Source organism: Scyliorhinus torazame, chromosome 4, assembly GCF_047496885.1.
Source record: "Scyliorhinus torazame isolate Kashiwa2021f chromosome 4, sScyTor2.1, whole genome shotgun sequence".
Classification (NCBI taxonomy): domain Eukaryota; kingdom Metazoa; phylum Chordata; class Chondrichthyes; order Carcharhiniformes; family Scyliorhinidae; genus Scyliorhinus; species Scyliorhinus torazame.
In genome coordinates this window covers 296,752,487-296,769,779 of record NC_092710.1, presented here as the reverse complement: position 1 = coordinate 296,769,779, position 17,293 = coordinate 296,752,487, and the positions used below count along the sequence as shown (strand labels likewise).

At 48.4% G+C, this 17,293-nt stretch overlaps 1 protein-coding gene across 3 annotated transcripts in view; it reads right to left on the bottom strand.

Annotated features, from left to right (window-relative positions):
* Positions 1-15,376: 15,376 nt before the first annotated feature.
* The window catches only part of afg1lb (AFG1 like ATPase b), a 267,168-nt gene continuing 265,251 nt past the window's right edge, over positions 15,377-17,293 (bottom strand). For all 3 annotated transcript variants that reach the window (XM_072499963.1, XM_072499964.1, XM_072499965.1), the window contains one exon: positions 15,377-16,026. In XM_072499963.1, coding sequence (XP_072356064.1) covers positions 15,898-16,026 — 129 coding nt within the window. In that variant the 3' untranslated portion in view covers positions 15,377-15,897. The remainder of the gene's footprint in view (positions 16,027-17,293) is intronic.

The following is a 17,293-nucleotide window of genomic DNA, read 5'->3' as shown; positions in this document are numbered from 1 at the left end:
CGCCAAGATACTGTCTCACTCAGGGACCTGGCACCGTCAGGTTCCACCCAAACCCCCCCCCACCAATGCGCCCCCCCCCACCTCCCACCCCGCCGCCAATATTGACCCCACCAGAGCACCTCCCCTTTTCCGCACAAGAGGACGAGGAGGACTTCTGCATGCTCCCGGAGTTCCCCGATGACTGGCCAGCAACAGCACTGCCATCACCGCCATCGGTGCTACCTCCACCACCGCTGGCCCCGACTTCGCCGCCACCACTACGCCGCTCCCAGCGAAGCACCAAAGCACTGGACCGGCTGAACCTTTGACGGACTCCGGACCGTCAACATGGACTTTTCTTTCCCTACCACTGTACATAATTGCACTAATTGTATATAGTTTCACGTCACCCCCGCCGGACTCATTTTTAACAGGGGGTGAATGTGGGGAACCACTGTAATAGGAGATGTAAGGTAGGACCTGCACGACCTGGTAATACCAGGTTCGCCGGTAGCTCCTGCCAACTGGCTCCGCCCATGGAGAACTGTATAAATATGCATGACCTCCAGTGCCCAGCCATTTCGCCAGCTGCAGCAGGAGGCCACGCATCTGACTGTAATAAAACCACAGTTGTACCCAACTTTAGTCTTTGTGCAATTGATCGTGCATCACTCCGGCAACGGTCACGTGTTGTTTTTGGAAGCTTCCTGTAATAGTGACTGCAACTTAATCTACTTTATGAGTTGTATTGTCATTTTTCACAACCACTGGATGTCTAGAACTGTTGTTACATTTCAGTCTTTCGTTTAAAAGCTGCACAGCGAGAGGACTTGAGTACAGGAGCAGGGATGTTTTACTGCAGCTGCACAGGGCCTTGGTGAGACCACATTTGGAGAACTGTGTGCAGTTTTGGTCTCCTCATCTAAGAAAGGGCATTCTTGCCCCAGAGGAAGTGCAATGAAGTTCACCAGGCTGATTGCTGGGACGGCAGGATTTTTGTATGAGGAAAAATTAGGTCGACTGTGCCTGTATTCACTGGAGTTTAGAAGAATGAGAGGGGATCTCATTAAAATGCATAACATTCTGACAGGGCGAAACAGATTGGACGCAGGGATGATGGGCGGGATTCTCCGAGCCCGCACCAGGTCGGAGAATCGCTGAGGATGTGGGAAATTCCCACCACGCGCTCTGATGCCGGGCCGCGATTCTCCGCGGGCGACCGGCCGAACGCCCGCCGGCGTGGTTCCAACCCGGTTCCACCCCACGGGAGGTCAGATCCGCGGCCGGGATGGACATTCTGGTGGTGGGGATCTTAGTCGGGCGGGAGGGGGGTGCGTCTCCATGGGGTCCAGGCCCACGTTCGGGGGCTTCCGATCGGTGGGCGCCGCAATCTGGAGGGGCCTACCTCCTTCCGTGCGGGCCCGCTGTAGGGCTCCGCTATGTTGCTCCGCGCAGGCACGGAGAAGTCAACCACGTGCATGCACTGGCGTGGAAACGGCAACCACGTGCATGCACTGGCGTGGAAAAGGCAACCACGCGCATGCACTGGCGTGGAAACGGCAACCACGTGCATGCACTGGAGCAGAGATGGCCGTTGCGCGCATGCGCAGACTCGCGCCGGCCGTGCAGTCGTGCTAGATCCCTGAAGACCGGTGAATTGCTGGGCCAGGAGGCCCGTTGACGCCGGCGTACACCACTCCGGTGTTTATGCCGGCATCAACACTTGGCCGGGATTTCGCAGAATCCTGGCCGTTGTTTCCTCTAGCTGGGGGGGCGGGGGAGGGGGGCGTCCAGAACAAGGGGTCACAGTCTCTGGATGAGAAGAAGCTTCTTCACTCAGAGGGTGGAGAACCTGTGGAATTCTGTAACACTGAAGGCTGCGGATGCCAAGACACTGAATATATTTAAGAAGGAAATAGTTTTCTAAATTCGAAGACATCAAAGGGTATTAGGAGATGGTGAAATATGGCGATGAGATGGAGGATCAGCCGTGATCAAGTGAATGGCAGAGTAACCTCAATGTCATGATATCCAGATCAGCATATCATGGTGCAATCACACACGCACTGATGGACAGGCATTTGGACCAACCAGCACACACACAACATCGCAGCCAATCACTAGTAAGAGCACACGCACTATAAAAGGGGGAACACAAGCGTTCCCGCTCATTCTGGTAGGAGACAGCTCGGGACACAGAGCTTGAGCGTGACACTCAGACATAGACCATGTGCTGAGTGCCTCACCAACATTAGTGATAGGGCAAGGTCCATAGGTTAGCTGGGAGCGAACGTACCCAAGTCTATAGTTAGTTGCATCTGTTAGTTAACATAATAAAATCAAGTTGTACCATCTACAGCCGTGTTGGCTCATTTGTGTATCAGGACACCCAACACGACATGATACCACGGGTGGACGCAGACCAGCGACTGAGACACCTACCTGCACCATTTCAGCAATCCGCCATCCTGACCCATGGAAAGCATCAGCCCGCCGCAGCCGCTCCGAATAGCAGGCAATCTAGGTGTAAACTGGAAGTTTTTCAAACAGCGCTTCCAGCTATTCCTCAAGGCCACAGACAGGGAGAATGCATCGGACACCAGGAAGATAGCCCTTCTCCTCTCCACGGCGGGGCAACACGCCATCCACATCTTTAACTCCCTGGCATTCGCAGAAGGCGAGGACAGAACAAAATACAAAACGGTGCTGCTCAAGTTCGATGATCACTTCAGCGTGGAAGTAAATGAGAGCTTCGAACGGTACCTATTTCAGCAGCGCCTGCAGGGTAAGGACGAACCTTTTCAATCAAACCTAACACACCTCTGCATCCTTGCGCAATCCTGCGGCTACGGGGCCACCTCCGACTCCATGATAAGGGATCAGATAGTTTTTGGGGTTGTGTCAGACACCCTACGCCAGCAGCTCCTTAAAGTGAAACAACTCACCCTGGCGACTGCAATCGAGACCTGTGTCCTCCATGAAAACGCGACCAGCCGGTACTCCCATATCCAGGCGGCCGAAACGGCGCGGCACAGGGCCCCCGAGGCGGAGCGGGTCTAGTCGATCGAGTACCTCTTGGCCCGCGGCCCGGACAAGGGCGGCCATTTTGCTCGCTTTCCAAGGCCTCCCGCGCTGGTACGCGCCAAATGAGGGGACGCTGAGGCAGAGGAACGCGATGCGCAGCACTACGCAAGACCGCACCGCGCATGCGCGGTGGCGCAACGAACTTAACAAACATAATGACGTCACGACGTGCAGCAACTGTGGATCTGCACATTTGAAACGGCAATGTCCTGCTAGAACCCGACAGTGCCTACGCTGTTGCAGGTTGAGCCACTATGCTGCCTGTTGTCGAGCACCTCAACCTGCCAACTCGCAACAATCCCGCTGTCTCGCAGGACCGTGCGGGCCATTCAGCCTACATTCACTGGCTCACCTCCAGACAGGCGACACAGAACCCTTCCGCGTTGCGGTCATCCACAAGAACAAGCTGTCCCCAAGTAGGCACCACCAGCAGCTGCCAGTCCACACCATTGATCCGGACGATGAGTGGTGTGCCACCCTGACGGTCAACCCGAATTCGTCACCCACCTGAGAGACTGAACTTATGAGCCTGTTTTGGTTTCTTTTGTTCCATTGGACTTACTGAACTGGTTTACAGTACTGTTGACATGTTTCTACTATCGTTCTGTGTTCGAGAGTTTGCATTTGTTCCGTTCTTGGTACACTTTTGTTCGTATGTTGCACCTGACATCTTCCTATGTATATAGTTAGCCTCCTGTACATTTTGTAGTTAATCTCACACACACATATTTAGTTGCACCCAGTACACAATCTTATTTATTATCATGCAGGCACATGTTTCTTGTGAAAAGGGGGGGATGTCATGATATCCAGATCAGCATATCATGGGGCAATCACACACACACTGATGGATAGGCATTTGGACCAACCAGCACACGCACAACATCGCAGCCAATCACTAGTAAGAGCACACGCACTATAAAAGGGGGAACACGAGAGTTCCTGCTCATTCTGGTAGGAGACAGCTCGGGACACAGAGCTTGCAGCGTGACACTCAGACATAGACCATGTGCTGAGTGCCTCACCAACATTAGTGATAGGGCTAGGTCCATAGGTTAGCTGGTAGCGAAAGTACCCAAGTCTATAGTTAGTTGCATCTGTTAGTTAACATAATAAAATCAAGTTGTACCGTCTACAGCCGTGTTGGCTCATTTGTGTATCAGGACAGCCAACACGACACTCAAAGGACAGAATGACCTCCTGCTGCCCGTAGTTTCTATGTGAAGGTGAGGAGTGAGGTTGAAGATTCAATACAGAGATGAAACACACAGGGAAAGTTCAACGATATTGGATATTTCTCTCTCCACAGAAGCTGCTTCAATCTATTGAGGATTTGCAACATTTATGTTGATACTTTAGACATTTAACCAGGACAGGTCTGTTCTCAATGTACAGAAGTTGGTCCCTTCCAATTAAATTATTTCAACATGCTGCAAGCTCATGTTTTTTCACAACACGAGCTGCTCAACAGAAGTTCCTCCAGGTTTGGTTTGAACTCTCAACCTTGGCAGTGCAAATGGCTCAATCCTGACATCAGTGTGTCATGTGCTAACTGATTGCAGCAGAAGTGCAAAGCAATGTTTATTTGTATACACATTTCAAGTTGTGCCACTAAAATAAAAGCGAAATGATAGAACATAGAACAATACAGCGCAGTACAGGCCCTTCGGCCCACGATGTTGCACCGAAACAAAAGCCATCTAACCTACACTATGCCATTATCATCCATATGTTTATCCAATAAACTTTTAAATGCCCTCAATGTTGGCGAGTTCACTACTGTAGCAGGTAGGGCATTCCACGGCCTCACTACTCTTTGCGTAAAGAACCTACCTCTGACCTCTGTCCTATATCTATTACCCCTCAGTTTAAAGCTATGTCCCCTCGTGCCAGCCATATCCATCCGCGGGAGAAGGCTCTCACTGTCCACCCTATCCAACCCCCTGATCATTTTGTATGCCTCTATTAAGTCTCCTCTTAACCTTCTTCTCTCCAACGAAAACAACCTCAAGTCCATCAGCCTTTCCTCATAAGATTTTCCCTCCATACCAGGCAACATCCTGGTAAATCTCCTCTGCACCCGCTCCAAAGCCTCCACGTCCTTCCTATAATGCGGTGACCAGAACTGTACGCAATACTCCAAATGCGGCCGTACCAGAGTTCTGTACAGCTGCAACATGATCTCCCGACTCCGGAACTCAATCCCTCTACCAATAAAGGCCAACACTCCATAGGCCTTCTTCACAACCCTATCAACCTGGGTGGCAACTTTCAGGGATCTATGTACATGGACACCTAGATCCCTCTGCTCATCCACACTTTCAAGAACTTTACCATTAGCCAAATATTCCGCATTCCTGTTATTTCTTCCAAAGTGAATCACCTCACACTTCTCTACATTAAACTCCATTTGTCACCTCTCAGCCCAGCTCTGCAGCTTATCTATATCCCTCTGTTGATGGTGCGACTGCTCACACATTTGGTGGCTCCCCCTCGTGGTGGAATTTGCGGACCTTTTCCCCGGCTAATGGGTAGATTTGCTGATTATAAAAGGTGCAGGAGGGGTGGTAAGAGAGAGTGTTCCACCTGTGGATGGATTCGGGGACCAGACGTGGCCGAAAAAGAAAGGAACAGTTGGAGTTGTGCCTGCGACACAGAAGGTGGCAGAGGGCCAGGGGCCGACCCTACTCTCACAACGAGAAGCAGAGGAAGGAAAATCTGGAAGACCTGGCAAGGGTGGTGGACCCGATAAAAGCAGGGATTGATCGCCTGGAGACGATGGTGGAGGCCCAGAGCCAGGCGAGCCAGAAGGTGGAAAAGGCAGTGGGGGAACACGAGGAGCAGCTTGCCTCGACGGCAGCGGAGATGGGGCTGAGGCGGGATCAGTCGGATGAGTCGGGTGTTTGAGGGGGTAGAGCAAAAGTGTGAGTGATGTGGGAGGGGCCAAGCGAATCAAGTACATATGTTCTGGGCTGCAGGAGAAAGTGGAGGACCTGGAGAATCGGTCTCGCAGGCAAAACCTGAGGCTTGTGGGACTGCCGGAGGGCAGAGAGGGAGCGGGTACCGGTCTGTATGTTGCTCAAATGTTCGAGAAGCTGCAGGGTGAGGGGGGCATTTGTTCTGCCCTTGGAAGTGGACCGGGCGTACAGAGTGCTGATGCGGAAGCCGCAGGGGAACGAGCCGTCGAAGGCGATGGTGGTGAGCCTGCATCGGTTCTTGGATGAGGAACGGATCCGGAGTTGGGCCCGACAGACGAGGTGCTGTACCGGCGAGGGTAACTCCGTATACACAGGATTTGCTCAGACGAGGAGCGTAACAGACATCTACAGATGCTGAAAGATGCCCTCGTACGAACGGGATATGGCGCTCAACTCATCGATCGACAGTTCCAACGCGCCACAGCGAAAAAGCACACCGACCTCCTCAGAAGACAAACAAGGGACACAACTGACAGAGTACCCTTCATCATCCAGTACTTCCCTGGAGCGGAGAAACTGCAACATCATCTTCACAGCCTTCAACACGTCATCGACGAAGACAAACATCTTGCCAAGGTCATCCCCACACCCCCCACTACTTGTCTTCAAACAACTGCGCAACCTCAGACCATTGTTTGCAGCAAACTACCCAGTCTTCAGAACAGTGACCACGACACCACACAACCCTGCCATGGCAATCTCTGCAAGACATGCCAGATCATCGACATGGATACCACTATTACACGTGAGAACACCACCCACCAGGTGCGCGGTACATACTCGTGCGACTCGGCCAACGTTGTCTACCTCATACGCTGCAGGAAAGGATGTCCCGAAGCGTGGTACATTGGTGAGAAATGCAGATGCTGCGAGAACGGATGAACGGACATCGCGCAACAATCACCAGGCAGGAATGTTCCCTTCCAGTCAGGGAACACTTCAGCAGTCAAGGGCAGTCTGCCTCTGATCTTTGGGTAAGCATTCTCCAAGGCGGCCTTCAGGACCCGTGACAACGCAGAATCGCCGAGCAGAAACTTATAGCCAAATTCCGCACACGAGTACGGCCTCAACCGGGACCTTGGATTCATGTTGCATTACATTCACCCCCCACCATCTGGCCTGGCTTGAGAAATCATACCAACTATCCTGGCTTGAAACAATTCACACCTCTTTAACCTGGGGTTACCCCTCTCTCCATTTGCTCTGCCTGGACCTGTAAAGACTTAATTACCTGCAAAGACTTGCATTCAAAGTATCGTCTTGCAGCATTGACTTTTGTCTATATATGTGTTTCGGGAACCTACATCTTCATTCACCTGAGGAAGGAGCAGTGCTCCGAAAGCTAGTGATTCGAAACAACCTGTTGGGCTTTACCCTGGTGTTGTAAGACTTCTTACTGTTACTACTGGTGGGCAGTGAATGCGGGGATGTTGGGTTGGTGGTGAGTTCAGGAGTCAGTTTGGGTAAAGATGAAGGCTAGGTCACGTGAAGGGACGGGGGCAAGTGGAGGAGGGGTTGTGACTGAGGACTATGGAGGGCTAATGCCACATCGCCGAGTGCGAGGCTTGGCTCATACAACTGAAGATGGTGTATTGGGCACACTTAACGAGGACAAGGATGAGTCGGGTGTTTGAGGGGGTAGAACAAAAGTGAGTGATGGGGAGGAGCCAAGCGAATCAAGTACATGTGTTCTGGGCACGTCCTAAGCTAGTGAACATTTGGGGCTCTTTCTTCAGCACCGTATTGGCTATCTGAGGCAGGGAGCTGGAACCGGGTCCCCAAAAGGCCATATTCGAGGTGTCAGAGTTTCCGGAATTGCAGGCGGGTGCGGGGGCAGATGCTTTAGCCTTCGCCTTTAGATTGCTTGTAGGCAGGTTCTACTGGAGTGGAGGTTAGCTTCTGCACCCAGTGCCTCGGTATGGCTGGGAGACCTCCTGGAACTTTTGTATTGGGAGAAAGTAAATACATGCTTAGGGGGTTGATTGGGAGGCTCTATATAAGATGGCAACTATTTGTTATGTATTTTAAAGAGCTAGTCACTGTCGGATGTTGGGAGGGGGTGGAAAAGAGAGGATTTGTTCTTGTTTTTGTGTTTTAAAAAATATTTCATTCAAGGCTTTTCAACAAAATATAAATATACAAAATATCAAAACAACCAAAGGCCATAACTTCAACCCACCCAAGAAACCCAACCCTCCAGCCATGTTTTTGTATATATATGTAAAAATGTTCAATAAAAATATTTACAAAAAAAACCATTCGCTCCCTCCACCACTGATGCACCATCTTCAGTTGTATGAGCCAAGATGCACAGCTGCAACTCACCTTCCAAAGCCATGGCATTGGCCACCAAATAGAAGGGTACCACCACTTGGACGTTCCCCTGCAAGTCACACACAATCCTGAGTTGGAAATATGTCACCATTCCTTTATTGTTGCTGGATCAAAATGCTGGAACTCTTTTCCTAACAGCAATTCAGCTGTTACTGCAGCACATGGACTGCAGCAGGAGTCTCAAGGAGACTGCTCGCCCCCTCCTTCTCAAGAGAAATTAGAGGTTGGCAATAAATGCTGGCCTTAGCCAACAACGCCCACATCCCGTGAAAGAATGAAAAAAAGAACATGGAATGTGTTCATCTGGAATGGTCTTTCTTTGTTATTTTAAATGGACACGAGGCAAGTGGCTAAGATGGCTGCCAGGATCAGGTAATTTTTGCAAATTCAACACAGAATACATTCAGCTTCCAGAAAGTTCCTGATTGAATCACCCTGGATGGGACGTTCCCCTTGAACGGAAATGTGCAGATGGCACCATTCTGTGGAATCCATGCCTGTGGTTTACTGCAACTTCAGAATCAATGGTCTTCAAGACTCCGTGTCTCCACAAGCAAATCAACAAAAGGAGACAGGCAGAAAACCCATTGTTGACATGGTGTGAGAAGCATATTCATCCATTTCCATTACACATCAATGCCTTTCAGCTTATAAGCCATTCAGTGTGGACAATATCAGTTGATCATGTGACCAAAACTGGCTTCTGAGAGCAAGAATCCTTTATTATACAAAGACCCAGAAAGACCTGGGCAGTCTACAAAGAATACTACCGCAGACTATCAGCTGCACACCAAGGTAGTGACACCAAAACATTTTGAAACATGGAGGTTGCTACACTTTTTTTAAAAATTCCTAAATCCAATCCAATTCCTAAATCCAAGACAGCCTGCAAAGAAATTTGACCTCCTGGTACAAACACCGCAAGTATCTAATTTCATGACCTTTGAGGGGACCTTGCAGTTTTCCTTATGTCAGAGACCAGCTGCTGAACTCACCTTGTTCGAAATTTGGGGGAAAATGAAAAAGGATAACAGTGAACTTGAGATGAAAATGAAATAACAGACAATTAACAAGACTAGCAGGAATTTCTAGATGGGTTGGAGTACCTGAGGTTAAGGGAGGGGGACAGGGCTACATTAGAAGGAGTGATAGTGGAGCAGGAGATAAAGGAGGCGATTGGGAGGATGCAGTCGGGGAAGGTTGCAGAGCCGGATGGGTTTCCGGTGGAATATTATAAAAAATTCAAGGATAAGCTGGCACCCTTGACGGTGGGGATGTTTGAAGAGGCGATAGGGAAGGGGGTGTTGCCGCAAACCTTGGGGCAGGCATTGATTCCCTGTTGCTAAAAAAAGATAAGGATCCGACGCAGTGTAGGTCGTATCGGCCCATATCACTTCTGAATGTGGACGCAAAAGTATTGGCGAAGGTGCTGGCGGGTAGGCTGGAGGAGTGCCTCCCGAAGGTGATAGGTGAAGATCAGACGGGGTTCGTCAGAGGAAGTCAGCTCTTTTCAAACTTTAGAAGGGTATTGAACGTTGTTACTGCACCAGCGGAGGGGAAGGAAACAAAGGTGTTTGTGGCATTGGACGCTGAGAAGGTGTTCGACCGGGTAGAATGGGGGTACTTGATGGCAGTTCTGGAGTGGTTTGGGATAGGACCAAGATTTGTGAACTGGGTAAAGCTACTATATAAGGAGCCGAGGGCGAGTGTCCGCACAAACAACATCAGCTCGAGATACCTTTCTCTCCACCGTGGAACTAGGCAGGGATGTCCTATGTCCCCCCTGCTATTTGCACTCGCGATTGAGCCATTGGCCATCGCATTAAGAAGTTCGGGGCTATGGAAAGGAATAGTGCGGGGGGGGGGGGGGGGGGGGGGGGGGGGGGGGGCGGGGGGGGGAATAAAGCATAGGGTGTCCTTATATGCCGATGACTTGCTGTTATACGTGACGGAACCGAGTGTGTCGATAGGGGGAATATTGGAGTTGCTGCGAGTGTTTGGGTCTTTCTCGGGGTACAAACTAAATCTAGACAAGAGTGATTATTTTGTGGTGTCTCCGCCGGGGGTGGAGGGGCTGCCATTCCGTAGGGCAGGGTCTCACTTTAGGTACCTAGGGGTGCAGGTTGCCCGAGAGTGGGGGGGCTCCGCAGGTACAACATTTCTAGTTTGGTGGGGAGAGTGAAACCTGATCTGGCAAGGTGGGATGGTCTCCCTCGGTCACTGGCGGGTCAGGTACAGGCGGTTGAAATGAATGAGTTGCCGCGATTTCTGTTTATTTTTCAATGCCTGCCGATTTTCCTGCCAAAGGCTTTTTTCAGAGAGATTGAGGGAAGGATTACTTCGTTCATATGGGGAGGGAAGGTGGCCAGAGTTAGAAAGGTGCTGCTACAGGAGGGGAAGGCAGGCAGGGGGTTTGGGTCTTCCGAACCTGATGTATTACAACTGGGCGGCGAATGTGAAGAAGGTGCGGAGCTGGGTCAGAGGGGTTGATTCCCAGTGGGTCAGAATGGAGGAGAGTTTGTGCAGGCGGTCGGGTTTGAAAGCACTAGCAACAGTGCCGCTCCCGATAGCCCCGGGGAAGTACCCAGGGAGCCCGGTAATAATAGCTTCATTGAGAATTTGGAGGCAGTTTCGGCAACACTTCGGGTTGGGGGCAGGGTCAAGGGAAATGCCGATTCTCCCACAGATTTGAGCCAGGTAAGTGGGATGGAAATTTTCTGAAATGGGAGGAGAAGGGGATTAAGACTAAAAGATCTGTTTCTTCGGGGTCGATGTGCATGACTGAAGGAGCTGGAAGCGAAGTATGGGCTGGAGCAGGGAGAAATGTTTAGGTACATGCAGGTTCGAGATTTTGCCAGAAAGGAGATACAGAGCTTCCCAGTGGAGCCGGCCTCCACATTGCTGGAGGAGATGCTGCCGACAGGGGGACTGGAGAAGGGGGTAGTGACAGCGGTTTACGGAGCTATTTTGGAAGAGGAGAAAGCACCACTGCAAGGGATCAAAGCAAAGTGGGAGGAAGAGTTGGGAGAGGATATGGAGGAGGGGTTCTGGTGTGAGGTGCTCCAGAGAGTGAATGCCCCCACCTCATGCGCGAGGTTGGGGCTGCTACAGCTGAAGGTGGTATACAGAGTACACCTCACGAGGGCGAGGATGGCCGTTTCTTTGAGGGAGTGGAAGATGTGTGTGAACATGGCGGGGGGGGGGGGGGGAGGCGCTAATCACGTTCATATGTTTTGGTCCTGTCCAAAGCTAGAGGATTACAGGAGGAGGTTTTTAGGGTAATCTCTAAAGTGGTGAACGTGAAACTGGACCCAGGCCCCTGGGTGGCCATATTCGGGATGTCGGACCAGCCAGGGTTGGAAACAGGTGCACAGGAAGATGTTGTAGCCTTCGCCTCGTTGATCGCCCGAAGGCGGTTCCTGATGGGTTGGGAGAGCAACCTCTCCACCCTGGGCCCTGGCGTGGCGGGGGGGACCTGTTGGAATTCTTGACTCATAGAATTTACAGTGCAGAAGGAGGCCATTCGGCCCATCGAGTCTGCATCGGCTCTTGGAAAGAGCACCCTACCCAAGCCCACACCTCCACCCTATCCCCATAACCCAGTAACCCCACCCAACACTAAGGGCAATTTTGGACACGAAGGGCAATTTATCATGGTCAATCCACCTAACCTGCACATCTTTGGACTCTTGAGAAGGTTAAGTTTGAACGGAGGGGAATGATGGAGGGGTTCAACAATTCATGGGCATCGTTCATTATGCACTTTCAAGAACTGGATAACATCGAACATTAGTTTGCGGGGGGGGGGGCGGTGTTAATGGTGACTATGGGTGATTCCCGATTCCTTTTTGTCATTTGTTTATATGAACATGCGGGCTAATGTTTGGGGTTTGGTGGGAGGATGGGATCGTTGTTATTGATATGGGGATTGACATATTTGTTACTGATTATTGTTGGTGGGTGTATATTTGGGAGAAATTGTGTAAGAGGATAAAAAATATTTTTTTAAAAAACAAGACTAGCGGGCATCTAGAGGAATAATGAGATGCGATTTTCACAATAACAAGATTAGCAGGTGTCTTGAGATATTGAGGTATGAATGGCCATTGTGTTCCAGAGATGAGTGGGGCTATACAAATGAGAACTTGAGAAATGTAGACACCCGAATCCACACAGTGGGAAATCAAAGTGACCGAACAGTGTAAGTGCTAGCACCATCATTGGGGAGGCAGGCTAGTTCTCTACCCAACATTCAGTCAGATAAGCCAGTTCCACCTATGATCCGAGCCATGGAGGACTGGTCTATCGAGCATATAGATCCATGGCAAATTAACTGTTCTCCACTATAAACAGTTTTATGCCTTCACTGAACCAAGAGGCGTTTTCCCACATTTGGTCACATAAACAGTATTGTGTGGTAACTATTATCTGATTTGACCTATATAGAGTTACTAAAATTGGGTGTTGCTTGGGAAAAGGGGTATCTCAGTGAGTTAGGGAACGTAGGTATATTTTGAGAACAAGTGGTAACTTCAGATAAAATGGTGTGTATAGTTATTAATTAAGTGTCATAGTGTACCGGCCTCCCCGAACAGGCGCCGGAATGTGGGGACTAGGGGCTTTTCACAGTAACTTAATTGAAGCCTACTCGTGACAATAAGTGATTATTATTATTTGTGTTTTGTCGTGTTTTTTTCCTTTTATTTTACTTTAATATTCTTTATTGATTGTTTATACAAGTGCTCTGGTTCCTCCCTGCGTTGTATATTGTTCCTCACATTATTCCAAACAAATATATACCACAAAGAACCAGTGTTTCAAGTTACCCTTCGGGGTTTTGAGACACTCACAGGTAAGATCAACAGGGTTCTTAACAATCTAAACCACATTTCTAATAATATAAGACCATAAGAAATAGGAACAGGAGCAGGCCATTCAGCCCTCGAGCCTGCTCTGCCATTCAATAGGATCATGGCTGATCCGACATTCCTCATGTCCACTTTCAGCCCGCTCCCTGTGACCCTTGATTTACTTACTGATCAAGAATCTATCTAACTCTGCCTCTCCGCCCTAAAAAGGACCCTTTCCCCACAGCTCTGTGGGAAGGGGTTACAAAGTCTCACAACCCTCTGAGAGAAGAAACTCCTCATCTCAGTTTTAAACTGGCACCCTTTTATTCTGAGACTATGCCCACCCATCCTAGGCTCTCCCGTGAGCGGAAACATCCTTTCAGCATTTACCCTGTCAAGCCCCTTAAGAATCCTATTTGTTTCAATGAGATCGCCACTCATTCTTCCAAATTCCAATGAGTAGAATCCCAATCTGTTTAACCTTTGCTCATAAGACAATCCCTCCATACCGGGGATCATCCGAGTGAACCTTCTCTGAACTGCCTGCAATGAAATAATATCTTTCCTTAAATAAGGGGACCAGTACTCCAGATGTGGTCTCACCAGTACCTTTTCCAGTTGCAGCACGACTTTCCCACTCTTACACTGCAACACTAAAGCTCCTTGCTTTACCAGGCCTGCAACAACTCTTCTCCTACAATGTGCCGGAACTATTGTGAACTATGAACAATTATTTTGTTTACGCCTTGTAAAAGTGTCCTATTTTTAAAAAACTGTATTTTTTTTCAAATGTGAGTGCTAAGTGACTGACATGTTTTGGAGTGAATGCGTGAATAAATAGTCCTCTTTATTTAAACCCTTGAAAGATTGCTGCTGTTATAGAATTTGACTACATACGCTGGGGGCTAAGAAACACACACATCTTGTTCACCAAATCACACTGATTGTGGATTGTAAGGGAAAGGGTACAAGGCTTTCACCGTTCTCTCCTGACCATGTCAGTAACACTCGGTATTTACCAAGGAGACTGCGGATAAGTAATAAACTAGTCAAATGTAAAGGAGAGAAAATCCCGGGTTTAATCATTGCGAATTTGTAGTTATCTGTAACTATTAAAATTAACATTTCAATTTGCATAAAACTTAACTGATAGATAAATACTTAACTTAAATATGAATTCCTTACTGTTAAGACATGAAGTATTCCTCCTTCAAATCTTCTCAAGGAAAACTTCTCCCCATTTTTAACTCCCACTTCCTTCCAGTATAGTTCTTCCTTCAATGAGACTTTCCATGGCATTTCTCAATGCCATTCTTCAATTGCTCAATAGTGAAGTGGTTATCTTGGAGAAAACTTTGTTTTTATGGTCTTGGAATTGGTGATATGCGTCAAAGGTGAGTTTGGATTGGCAGTTCAGTCATACGGACTGAATATTTCAGAGCCTCCCAGGCTGCCATAATGGCATGCATGCCAAATAAAAGCTGGATGTGTACTGCCCACAATATTGTTAAAAGTGAAAAGAAAACTCAGCATGCAACGCCCACGCCTGAAACGCATTAGACAGACACTTTGCACGTGCAAATAAGGTACCTAATACCTGTGTATAGTCCCATTTGATTGATTTTCATTGAAAACGCCCTCAGGAAGAGCAGGTCTGCATTTGGCCTAACAGGTCACAACCCGTACTGCATGGTAATATTTTATTGTATATTTACCTGAATCAAGAGCCTACAATAAAAGAATGCAGAGCGGTGATGGCCACCTCTTCCCCCACTTACCATCCCCTCCCCAGCAAGTTATCACAGCTTCCTCCCCCAATACCCCTCCACCACTTCCTTTCTGATGCATCACTTTACCTCCTTCATCACTTACATCATCAACAGTGCGGGTTTTGCAGTGAATCAATCTTCAATCCCACTTCACCAGTGAGCCTCTTGTTCCTGTCTGTGGCTCACCAGCTTGATGTTGATGATGGCAAGGCCTCATTGTTTCAGGGAAGGGATTGCTGCTCCCGGTGCCCCTTTGGGTGTGTCCAAACTCTCAATCTTTGAACGTCAAATTCGCCTTCAAAAAATGTAACCTATAAGGGGGTTATAGCATTAATTTACCTTCTCTCCCAGTAAAAATGGAAAAAAAAATGTTCCTTGAAGATGGTGTTAAAAACACTTTATTTCCGGAGTTTAAACATACAAATATTTATGATGAACCTTCCCTGAGGATTTAAATTGATGGAATACAGCCCACAATGGGAGTTTGTGTGGAAGGAGTGCATTTGACAGGACAAGTGGCTTTTTCTTGTCTGTGATCTCTTGCAGTTGTCTTTGGAGCAGCTTAGATGAAAGGTCAAACTTCATTACATGGGAACAACACCAAGAGGAAGTGCAGCACTGAAGAGGGGATGAATCAAGTGGTGGATAGATGATATCAAACTTGGGTTACCCATAATGTCAAGATGAATGGGGGCTGACTGTTAAATTAGAGGCAACTGCACATCAGTTTGGGCCCAGGCAATCTCTGAAAACCTTGTATGGAAGAAAGTCAATGGTCCTTTGCACAAAGTGCTGACAAATAAAGTACAAGTCCACCTCAGTTCTTACATTAAACTAAAATTCGATCTGTTGCTGAATGAGTTTGATGGATTTACAATTAAATTTGCTTTTCACTCAGCAGGGTTACTTCTTTCTCCTGTCGCCTTCATTCCAGTACTGTTTGGTTTGCATTTCTGTAAGCCGTGAGATTGTGCGCTGAAACGCAAATATTTCTTCTGACCCAGAAAAAATTGAAATATCTTCCACCTTAGTCTGTGGGAAAATAAAAATAAATGGAGGTCAAAATAAAAATAAACGGGGGTCAAAATCTAATGTGCGATGGGGGTCTTATCTAGACAGGCATCAAATGTAGCATGACAACTGCAATTCAGATGACCATTTCACAGCAATGAATTTAACCAGTTCATAACATGTTAATGTCAATGGACTAACAGTAGCAATTAAGACAATGGTACCCTGGACACCAGGAGAACTCCACTCCATCTGAATGGGTACATGGGACCTCAATTTAATGTGTCTATTCCGGATACATTTACAGCATAGATATTTATGTAATGGGGGCCGGTGAGCTCAGCCGGTTAGATGGCGAATGTGTACTTCAGAATAACGCAGACAACACAGGTTAGGTTCCCATTGCAGCTGAGGTGGGTCTGGGACCTGCCCCTCAAAGTGGAAGCCAATTGCAAACTATCACTGAAAACACAGTCAAGAGATTGGCTCAGGATGAAGCATCGACAGACAATGAGCCAAGAACCTGCCTTCAGGCAGATCACACGTGAATGAATTAAAGCAAGTAATATTTTCTTGGAGGGCATAACATCACTTTCATAACTGGCACCAGGTCAACATCTGACGTGAGCACTGAAATGTGATCAGGACTTCTAAGAGAAGAGAAGGCTAAATCCAACTCATAGCCCAGAAAGAGCTGAACAGACACCATTCCTGATGTAGGTTAAATGAGCTGCTTCATCAGAGTAATTGTGAACTGAGGTGAAAACAAATGTCAGCAAACAGTTCCAATTGTAGCCTTATGTTGTAGTCTTAAGGCTAGGGGTGGTGGGGTCTGCCTCCTAATCAACACTTCCTGGTGCCTAGAATACCTGACGCTAAAATGCCGCCCCTACTACCTTCCGCGGGAGTTCAGCTCCGTTATCCTGACGGCAGTTTACATCCCACCCCATGCGAACGTGAAAATCGCACTGGACGAAATAGTCACCACCACAAATAGTCTTGAAACGAAACATCCAGAGGCCTTGGTCATTGTAGTTGGGGAGTTCAATCAGGCCAAGCTCAAGAGCGTACTACCAAAATTACTACCAACACGTCGCCTGTTCCACCAGAGGCCCAAACATCCTGGACCACTGCTACACAAATATCAAACATGCCTACCGCTCTGTCACCTGCCCACACTTTGGCAAATCTGACCACAAGGCTGTGCTCCTGGTCCCGGCCTATAAGCAAAAACTGAAACGGGAGAATCCGTTACGGGAGAAAGTTGTGCATTGTTGGTCTGAGGAAT